At 32.7% G+C, this 10,792-nt stretch overlaps 1 protein-coding gene across 1 annotated transcript; it reads left to right on the forward strand.

The window, feature by feature from the left end:
* The first annotated feature begins 1,205 nt into the window (after positions 1–1,205).
* Positions 1,206–10,390, forward strand: LOC129915317 (WD repeat-containing protein 36). The gene is made up of 5 exons (XM_055994805.1): positions 1,206–2,167; positions 6,729–7,050; positions 7,116–7,370; positions 8,927–9,109; positions 9,171–10,390. Exons 1-5 carry the CDS (start codon positions 1,382–1,384, stop codon positions 10,334–10,336), a joined length of 2,712 nt encoding a protein of 903 aa, XP_055850780.1. The 5' UTR covers positions 1,206–1,381; the 3' UTR covers positions 10,337–10,390.
* The last annotated feature ends 402 nt before the right edge of the window (positions 10,391–10,792 follow it).

A 10,792-nucleotide genomic window follows, 5' to 3' on the forward strand; every position in this document is an offset into this window, starting at 1 on the left:
AATTCTGGACAATGTAATGTTGTCATTCGCCGATGAGGACATGCCAATTTTATGGGAGTTTCTGCAGTACAATGACCTCAAGCACTCCTCAACAATGGGAAAAAATGGTTTCGCAACAAAAAATTTAGTTTTGTGGAGTGGACATCCTCAATCACCTGGCTTTTACCTTATGGAACACCTATGGAGAATTCTTAAGCAATATATTGGTGACACTAGGTCTAAGAACAAGCAAAAAATATACAAAATGCATTATACTCTATCACTGTGCGAAATTGGTGGTTTCTATAGGACGATGTTGTGCGAGGATTTAAAAAGGAAGGTACAACAACAAAGTATTAAAAGAATAATAGCATTTTTTATAGAAAATCATTCTTTTTTTCACTTTTTACTCATGTAGTTAAAAAGTAGGGTATTTACAAAAGTAAAATTTTTGTATTTCTTTCTAGCGCTACCTACTTGTTTTTTGAAAAAAAAAAACACAAATATTGTTTTTTAAATTAAAAAATAATGTCGTTTTCGATTGGCTCTCCGAAAGCGTCCGGAATCATTCAGAAGCCTTCTGAAAGCGTTTTATTCGCACGAATATGACAGGCAGAACGCTTCTCAGAAGAGAAATTCTCTTCTCGATTTAAAATCGGAATTCACTCGAGAAGCACTAATATACGAATATTTAAAAGTCAAATTAATCACTCAATCAATATTTTTTTTATTTTTGAAATAAATTAATTTTTTTCCGAAACAAATTTTTTAATTCGTTTTCAAACTTACCTACTTAAAATATTTTGGAAACCAATTTCCCTATTTATTTCTTGAACATTACCAATTTTTAAAAAAATTAAAATATTTTATTTGAAAGAAAAATAAATTAATATAAATATTTGACATTTGAAATTTAAAAGAAAAACACACAAACACAAAAAAAAAACAGAATTCGATTTTAGAATGAGTGAATCTTTGAGTGAAACCAATCGAAAACGACATAAGCTTTCTGCATCATCGTTTTTAATTTTTGGGTTGAAAAAAAACTGTCACAAAATGAGTTTGAAAATTTTCACTTTTTGACTTTTTCAAAAAATTCGCGATGTTAAAATAATATATGTTTTTTTTTTATTTCTGATTATTTACCCTATAATTTAATTCTAATCACATTTTCCAAACACTTCCTAATCAACAAATCTTCGGATGTAAACATGTGCGCATTCGTGTTCCTTCGGCAAACTTCGTTAAAAAATGGTCATTTTCCCCAACTGACAGCTGTCAAATATGCATGTGACAGAAACGACACAAATTTGTTGACCGTCTAACCGCGTGGCTAACTTTATTAATTCTCTTTTTTTTTTAATTTCCTTGCAAATGTTTAAAAACTAAAAATAACAAAACAATGTCAAATAAAAGTAGTAAAATATTTCGTCGTAATCGATCCCTTGGCTATGTTAGCAATCAAGTTCCTGCTTTAATTCGTTACATACAACGTCGCAAGGACAACATCATTACCACATGCATTGGTCGTTCCTTCCAAGTGTACACTTCCAATAAATTTCGTTTGTTACATGTGAGTAATATCCATCCTGATGACATTACTTGCATGGCCAATGATCGTCAGCATGTTTACACTGCTGCTGACAAAACGATCTTTGCTTGGCGACAAGGAAAACACATTAATCACACTTATAAAGGTCACACTAAAAATGTCCACTTGATGTTGCCCTTCCGGCAACATCTCATTGCAATTGATGGAGATAATGTCATGAAAGTGTGGGACATTAATACGGAAGAGGTTTACTTGGAGATTCCTTTTTCCAAGGAAGACTTTCTTATTACCGCCATTGCACATCCACCGACTTATATTAATAAAATCATTCTCGGAAGCCAATCGGGCGAGTTAAAATTGTGGAACTTGCGAGAGAATCGATTGGTTTATACCTTTGCTGGGTTTGGAAGCAAAGTCACTTGTATAACTCCCGCTCCAGCTATCGATGTGGCAGCTATTGGCCATAAAGATGGTACAACTGTTTTGTTGAACTTGAAATTCGATGAGGTTCTTATGCAATTCAAACAGGATTGGGGTCCGGTGAATGGAATATCATTCCGAACGGATGGACAGCCAATAATGGTAACTACTAGCACCCATGGCAATGCTGTATTTTGGAATCTTGAAGAGAAAAAGGTAATGTTTTTGATTATAACACAAGATTTCTATTATATTATAGACCGAGAGCCGGGAGCAGATTTCTTGCGTGAGAGGTAACCGATTCATATGAATGTCGGAGGTAGTTTGGGTCATGGTGATGACAAATACCTTAGTCTGTCTGCATTTATTTGGGGCGTTGTCGGGAAAAAGCGCATCAAAAGTACCATTTTTCTGAAAATCGATTAGAAATTGCAAACTTTTTGAAGTTTTTTTCCTACAGATCGAAAACGGTCTGTCAAATCAAAAAACCGTTAATGTAATAAATGAAGGTAATAAAAAGGTCTACAACTTTTACTTCAAATTAATTTTCAAAAAAGCTCAAATAAAAGAGATATGACGAAAATAAGAAAATCACCCTTTGACTTGTTTCAAAAAAACCACCCTAACTCTTAAACCAAAGGTTTAATCGAATAAACTTACTTCTGTAGGAAATTAAATTATCTTCAAGATTGCTAAACATTTTTTTCTGCTAGGTCCAATAATACGCGAGTTATTTGAAAAAGTAAAATAAATCAATTTTCAGAAAAACTGCATTTTCGGGAGCGTCTGCCGGGGGTTTGGGCCCACTTAAAATGTCTGCCATGGGTATTTTTGTCATCAGGGAGTCCACCGCTACAGGATGCGACTAGTTTTAAGTGGTTACCCTAAATAAATCAGTTTTCAGAAAACCTGCATTTTCGGGACCGTCTGCCGGGGGTTTGGCCCCACTTAAAATGTCTGCCATTGTATATTTGCTATCAGTGAGTATGTGGCGTTGGTTATCTATAAATTTTAAGTGGTTACCCTCACTAAATCGATTTTCAGAAAAATGGTACTTTTGATGCGCTTTTTCTCGAAAACACTACCAATAAATGCAGGCAGACTAAGGTATTTGTCATCACCATGACCCAGAATACCTCTGACATTCATATGAATCGGTTACCTCTCACGCAAAAAATCTGCTCCCGGCTCTTAGACTATTATTATTATTCAATTTACGATATTTAAATCTACAGATTTGCTTAATCTAAAATATTTACAATTTCATGTTTATATTAAGTATATAATATTATTTTAGTTTGTACTCCTAAAAATAAATTGCTAGACACCTCTGGAATACACACACCAAATATGAGCTCTTTATATTAATGGGAAGATCCTCCGCTTCGCAATTTTCTATTTTTACATCAAGCTTTTACTAAAAAAAAAAAAAAAACATTTTTTTTATAAATCGACTTTTTTGCAAATTTCTTTACATATTCTTGTAGGAAATTGAACGCTCTACAAAAAAGGTCTCAAACACTTTTTTCGTTTATCTAACCGTTTAATAGATATTTGAGGTCCAAAAAGCCAAAAAATCTTTAAAAATTCGTTTTTTGTTCTTAATTCTGTAACAAATTGAAAAATTATAATAATCAAACGGGAAATAGATTGTTCCACAAAAAGGTCTCATTAACTTTTTTCATTAATCTAACCATTCTAAATATATTCGAGGTCAAAGTTATAAAAAAATTATAAGAACATTTTTTACTTTTAAAAATTTTCTAATTCACTAAAAATTCATTATTTCTTGTAGGGACTTAAACGTTCTACAAAGAAGTCCTTGGCATCAAATTAATTGCTTTAACCGTTAAGAATATATTCGTATCCAAACCAATACCCACTGATTTCAATAGTTTTCTTATGACTCGTATGCATTGCGATTTGAATACGAATATCTTCCACCCACTCTAAAGTTAGTGTGATAGATATATCTAGATCATTAAAAAATTCATAGTTTGTAGAATGAAGATTTTCAAATATAAAAGGCCGACTTGGCTCGTAAATATTAATTAAAGATAGCAAAAAAATAACAATTTATATCATTTGAAAGAATGTCACGAACGAAAAAACACTAAACATTCTACGTCTTGATTCAAGAGTTTGCATTCCTACCAATAAACATGAAATTTCTTAAAGCAAATCTCAAAAATTCCTTTGAATATTTTCAATTGTTATTATAAGTTTTTTCGTATTGGGAAACCAAAAGACTGAACAATTCTCCAATAATGGTCGTACAAGAGAACAATAAAAGGCTTTTAAAGTGTACGGATCCTTAAAATCAGTAGAATTCCATTTAAGGAAACCTAAAATTTGCCCTTATACATAATAAATAGTAAATACTAGCAAAAGGAAATTAATTAGTATAAGCTAGGTTTGATATGCACAAAATGTGGATAAAAAAAAGTTCATACTTTACAATTTTTCAAGTAAAAGCATTTACTATTTTGTATGCATATCACCCATTCAATTGGCTATGAAGCATTATAAGAAATGTGTGAATTAAAGTTGAGCTTATCATCAAAAACTATGTCTCGGTCTTTAACCTGATGTACTCTTAATAATTTGTAACCTTCAAAAATTAGAGGATTTAATAAATGATTGTAAGATATTACTGAACACTTAAACAAGTTAAGGTCAAGGTCATTTTGTTCCCACTAAACTTCAAAATATTATGTCTTGCTGAAATGCAACACAATCATTATAACTTTTTTTTATTTTAAACATTTTGATATCATCAGCAAAAATTAAAAATTCAACTGTTGATAAAACTGATGGAAAATCATTAATAAATAAAACGAACATGGGTAAACCCAAATGACTTCCTTCAGGAACACCAGAGTGAACCGAAATCGGTCCAGATTCCAAGTTACCAATCTTTACAATTTGTTTCCTACCCGTAAGATAGGAGCTGATCCAGCTTAGCAGACTGCCATATTATTTTAATTTTTTTTATTAAAATAACGTGATTGACCCTACTAAAAGCTTTGACAAGATCAGTATAAACTACGTCCATTTGAGATCGTTTTTCTACTGCGTTAAAGCAATTATGTGAAAAACAAGCCAAATTTTATGGTTGTTGATCGACCAGTTATGAAACCATGTTGGAAATTGGGAATTTTGGTATTTAATAATTTCATAACTTATTCTTTACCATTTTGTTAAATAGTTTTGGAATTGTTGAAAGTTTACTTTTTGGGCGATAGTTTGTAATCTTTTTCTTATCATCTGACTTAAAAATTGGATTAATATAAGAAACTTTGCATTCATCTAAAAAATTACCATTTGACAAAGATTGGTTAAAAATAAATTGAAGAAGCGAAGATAGAGATTTATAACAATGTTTCAACATTATTGGAAACACGCCATGGAAATCTGGTGAACTAGATGAAACCAGCTCATGTAAAGCGGTAGAAACATCTTCCAATTCACAAAGAAAATTACAACTTGGTAATAAAGTTTTATAATCGTAGTTATTGCCAACTACCAAACTCGTAGTATTACAAATACCTTGGAAGCATTCAGCAAACCAATCAACAATAGTTTGTGGATTACTGGAAGCATTATCATTGTAAACTTTTATTGAAGGAAAACCAATAGAACTACGCTTTGCATTAACAAATTTTCAAAGAAAATTTGGATTTTGATTTAATTCAATCTCAGTTATGAACATAATTACTAAAACAAAATTTGTATTTTTTTCGAAGGCGTGAATATATAGTAAAATTTTCAGAACTATTGTTGTATTTAAATCTTATATCGAGTAACGAATGTGAATTCCGCTCTTAAACTTTTTTTATCACCCCAAAAAAACTTTTTTTTTTTACTTATTTTCGAGCAAATAAAATGTGCATGTTCTTTAAAGACTAATTTATTGTCGATTATAACTCCCAGATATTTTATTGACATAACTTCTTCAATGTTTTCGTTTCATATTTTTAGTACAATGTTTTGTCGCGCCGATGAATTTAGTTTTATCAATTTTAATTTTTAACTTGTTCATACACAAACACTTAAATATGTTATCTAGGCCTTCTTGTGAGTTATGTTGTAATTCCGTTAAATTTGTGCCTTCAATATATACATAACAGGGTATTCTCAGCAAACAAACCAACCTAACACCACTTTAAAACTTTAGCAATGCCATTTATATGAATTAAAAACAGATCTAATCCTAAATTTGATCCTTGTGGAACAAGGCGTTGTCAGCCAAATTTATCTACAAATCGTCTCAAATGCCCTCTTGAATTCCAGAAATACAGCTATAATACACTTTCTCTCATCAACTTGTTTCTTCCACTCGTTTATGGTCCATACTAATGCTGTTTCACACGAGTGATCCTTTTTAAACCCCGATTGCTCCTTTATTATCAGCTTACTTTGGCTCAAATATTGCACCAGTTTCTCAATTATTTTCTCCAGTATTGGCAGTTTTTTTTTATAGGTCTAAGGTCTTTGGGTTGAATTGCATTATCAACTTTAGGGATTGGCACAATTGTCTAAACTTTCCAAATATCAGAAAAAACTCCATATATTGCACTATTGATTTTTGGATTTCTTGTAAATATTGGGTAAAGTCTTATAATTGTTCCAATCTCTAATGTCCTCACTTATAACTATATATGTAGCTCTTTGGTATAATATCACTTTAGATTTTTTCATTTTCATTAAGTTGGATTTTGGTTTTCATATTTAATGATTTTTGTGTAACTTAACTGATCCATTACATCTATTATAGGTTTCCAATCAAATGAAAGTTCATGAGACTTCAGTTACCACAACAATCTGCTTCCCAAATGAACCCCTTCTCTTGACAACTTCTCCGGATAACTCAATGAAATTGTGGCTTTTCGATGCACCCGATGGAAGTGCTCGACTTTTGAGAATACGCTCGGGACATCAAGCACCACCGCTTTGTATTCGATACCATGGGAATAAGGGAGAATCCATTCTTTCGTCAGGTGAAGATAGTTCATTGAGAGTTTTCAGTACTGTGAGTGAAACACTAAACAAGAGTATGGGAAAAGCCAGTTATAATCGAGAGAAATCTAAGAAGAGAGGTAAATGATTTAATGAATACTCCAAAATTACCAAGCTAATGAATTATTTTGATTTAATTTTACAGGCCACTTACAAACGGATATTTTAACAATGCCTCCAATTAAGGAATTCACTACAGAAGTAACAAGAGAAGAGGAATGGGATAATATTGCAGCAATACACTCGGGAATTATTCAAACTACCACATGGTCTTTCCATAAAGGCAAAATGGGCACACACAGACTCGTTCCAAGACAGTTTCATAGTAAAATTCGAAAAGACTTTACAGCTGAGACTACTTGTGTGGTTTTGACACATTGTGGAAATTTTGTTATAATTGGTAAGTTTAAAAAATAACAACTTCTTTGCTTGGACAAAGGCCTCAACGAACAAAGCACAATGAACCGGAGCTAGCTAGGTTTTAATTTTTATTGATTAAGTTCATCCTTTACTTGTGCGAGCCATCTTTATGAGACTAAGGCAGTTCACATATTTCACTTTCACATTCTCCACCGTTACATACTGGGCCGAACATTCTGCGAATAATCTCCTTCTCAACAGCTTTATATCCGATCTCGACTATTCACCCCTCTTAAGTAAGTCGTTTGTACTAAAACAACATGAAAACGACTTGCTCTAGGAGCGCCAATTTGTGTTAAACTAGAAATTTAACTTCGCAGTTCCCACTGCTCTTCGCCCATCTTTCCTACGACAAGCCTCAATTTAGGCATCTAAAGCGAGTCGTTTATGTGTCATTTTAGTATCATGCTAAGACGTATCTTATTACAGTGTCATAAGCGGTCTTAAAATCGATAAAAAGATCATTATCATCGTAACACAATGATTCTAATGCTCAACATCAGATGGTTGGTTTTCGTTAACGTTTTACGATTTGGTTCTTTACCGTCTATCGTTTTGCAACTGTTATCACGACAGTTTACATACAGCTTGTGACAAAGCCAATTGGTGTCATTTTTACACTATTCTATAAGTTCCTTGTAATACCATGGATATCCGCATCCAGACCTTTGATACTATTCCCTATCGATGTATCCGTTTGGAAGAATTTTTGCTAAATGATCTCTGATCGGAACTCAAATTGCTTTCGAGGTATTCGTTGAAAAACAAATGAAAGGAAGCATAAGATCATTTCGATACCTTCCCTCAAGAATGTATTAAGCGAAATTTTTTTCGAAAATGACTTTTTGCTGTGAAAATATACTATGAGTAAAGCGCCACGTTTTGGTACCATTTTGTTTCTTCTATCATGTATGCAAATTAAACTAGAGAGAAAATAAAATTGTGCAACCCATACCTACATTTCCTTACTAGAATAATGTTGTTTTTTGCGTTTCCTGAACAATTTTAGAAATGCCATTAAATACATTCTTACCGGAAGGTATCGATTGTAATATTCGTAAAAAAAAAAAAAAATAGCCGCACCAAATTCTTGGTGGCTTGTAAGGCGGTAATTCGATCGTAGGTATCGCGCCGACTTTATTTTATGACCAACAAAGCACTTGTCATACATCTTCACAAGGAATTTGTGGAATGTGTTTTTGTTTAAATCATGTATGCTTTGTTTTGGGGGCGGCCATAAATATCTAAGTTCTGCTTTCAAATTTGACCCTGATGGTGACCTGGGTTTTATCTTTGGCTTACCAAAAAGTCACGTCCAACAAATCTGTTTGTTTTTCCCTAAGGACTTTCTTTTCTTTTTAATGTGGGAACTTTGTTATGGGTCAGTAAAAATTGGCAAAGTACTGCACTAATTTACTCACCAAGTAGGTTTTATTGATCTTAATTCAAAAGCGACAACTAGCTTGATCATCATTTTCGTTTTATTAGTTATCCCTGAAGACTCTTCATCTAAAATAATTTCAAAAACTTTTTTAGGTTACTCCAGCGGCCATGTTGAACGTTTCAACATTCAGTCAGGCATACATCGTGCAAGTTATGGAGCACCAGATACAGCTCATAAAAAACCTGTAAGAGGAGTTGCTTGTGACAATTTAAACCAATTTATTGTCTCTGGTTGTAGTGAGGGTCTATTGAAATTCTGGAGCTTTAAAGGAAATGGTAAGTTCTATCATCATCTTCGGTCTTTCTTAATTTTATCAATTTTTAATTTAATTCACAGTTAAGGAACCAAATAAAATTATAAAACTACCCGATGGCGTTACCTTAATGCGTTCACATCGTGAAAGTGCCATGGTATGTGTGGCGATGGAAAACTATGACATGTATGTTGTTGATTCCGATACAAAGGTGATAGTTAGGAAATTCAAAGGACACACTTCTAAAATCAACGATGTTACATTCAGTCCTGACAGTCGTTGGTTGTTGAGTGCGTCAATGGATTCAACTATAAAAGTTTGGGATATACCTTCCTCGTACATGATTGATCATTTCAAAGTAGAACGACCATGTGTGTCATTGACGATGTCTCCAACCGGAGACTTCTTGGCAACAGCACACGTCAACTTTTTGGGCATTTTCCTTTGGTCCAACAAAATGCTCTTCAATCATATATCATTGCGATCTATCAATCCCTACGATGAAGCTCCATATGTTGATCTACCATCAAGCGTAGTCGATGAAGTCAGTTTAGAGACTGCCATTGAGGAGCTCAATGTCGATAGCGAAGAAGGAGAAGCAATCGACTTGAACTACGAAAGCCCAAGCCAACTTTCTAAAGATATGATAACTATGTCAGGTGTGGCGGAATCTCGCTGGCAAAATCTTCTTGACCTTGATATCATCAAGAAACGCAATAAACCCAAGGCAGCACCAAAAGCTCCTAAACAAGCACCTTTCTTCCTTCCCACAGTCGCTGGTATCGACTTGAAATTCGATGTGTCTGGTGCAACTGCCGAAGATGAAAACTCTAAAATGCTAATACCTTCGAATTTTAACAACTTGACAACACTTGCAAAACTTCTAGAAGACACAATAACAACCGGCATATACACCAATTGTGTAGAATACTTAAAAAAGCTTGGACCATCGATGATTGATTTCGAAATTAAGTCTTTGCATCCAATTGGTGGTGGGTCATATAAATCAATGACGCAATTCCTTAAAACAATTAGCTATATGCTGTCTACAAATTGCGATTTCGAGCTAAGTCAAGCCTATTTGAGTGTTTTTCTTAAATCACATGGCACATCGCTTGTTGATAGGATTGAGATTCTCGAAGCACTCAAAGAAGTTGAAGAAGAACAAAAGAAAAGTTGGGAGATTTTAGAAAAATCGTTTTTATATGGACTAGGGGTGGTCTCAGCATTGAGAAATTATGTTATATGAGAAGTTTATTGTATATTTGACAAAAATAAAAAATATTTTTACATTAATATTAAATTTTGGGTTTTTAATGATTTTCTTTAAAGATCTTAGATAAGACGATCCAATGCTACCCCTCCTCAACAGTGTTTTTGAAATTTTTAAAATCAACTAAGCATTTTTTTTAACTTAAATAGTAAAAAGATGTTTTTAATAGAAATAAAGGGCACAAAAGTGTTGCACTTATATTAAATTGTGCTTAGAATGTCAAGGGGTTATATGTTAAAATCCAGAAAAAATAATTTTAATTTTATTTTATAAAAATGCAGATTAAATATGAAACATTACGAAAACATAATTTTTAATAATAAATATGAAATTTGATTTTTGGTATAGCAAATTTGTAATTTTTAGAAAAAAATATTTTTAATAGTGAGTAGCTTCTAAGAAAAATAAATACATTTTTTTGCTTAAAGAAAT

Source organism: Episyrphus balteatus, chromosome 3 (assembly GCF_945859705.1).
Source record: "Episyrphus balteatus chromosome 3, idEpiBalt1.1, whole genome shotgun sequence".
Taxonomy (NCBI): Eukaryota; Metazoa; Arthropoda; class Insecta; order Diptera; family Syrphidae; genus Episyrphus; species Episyrphus balteatus.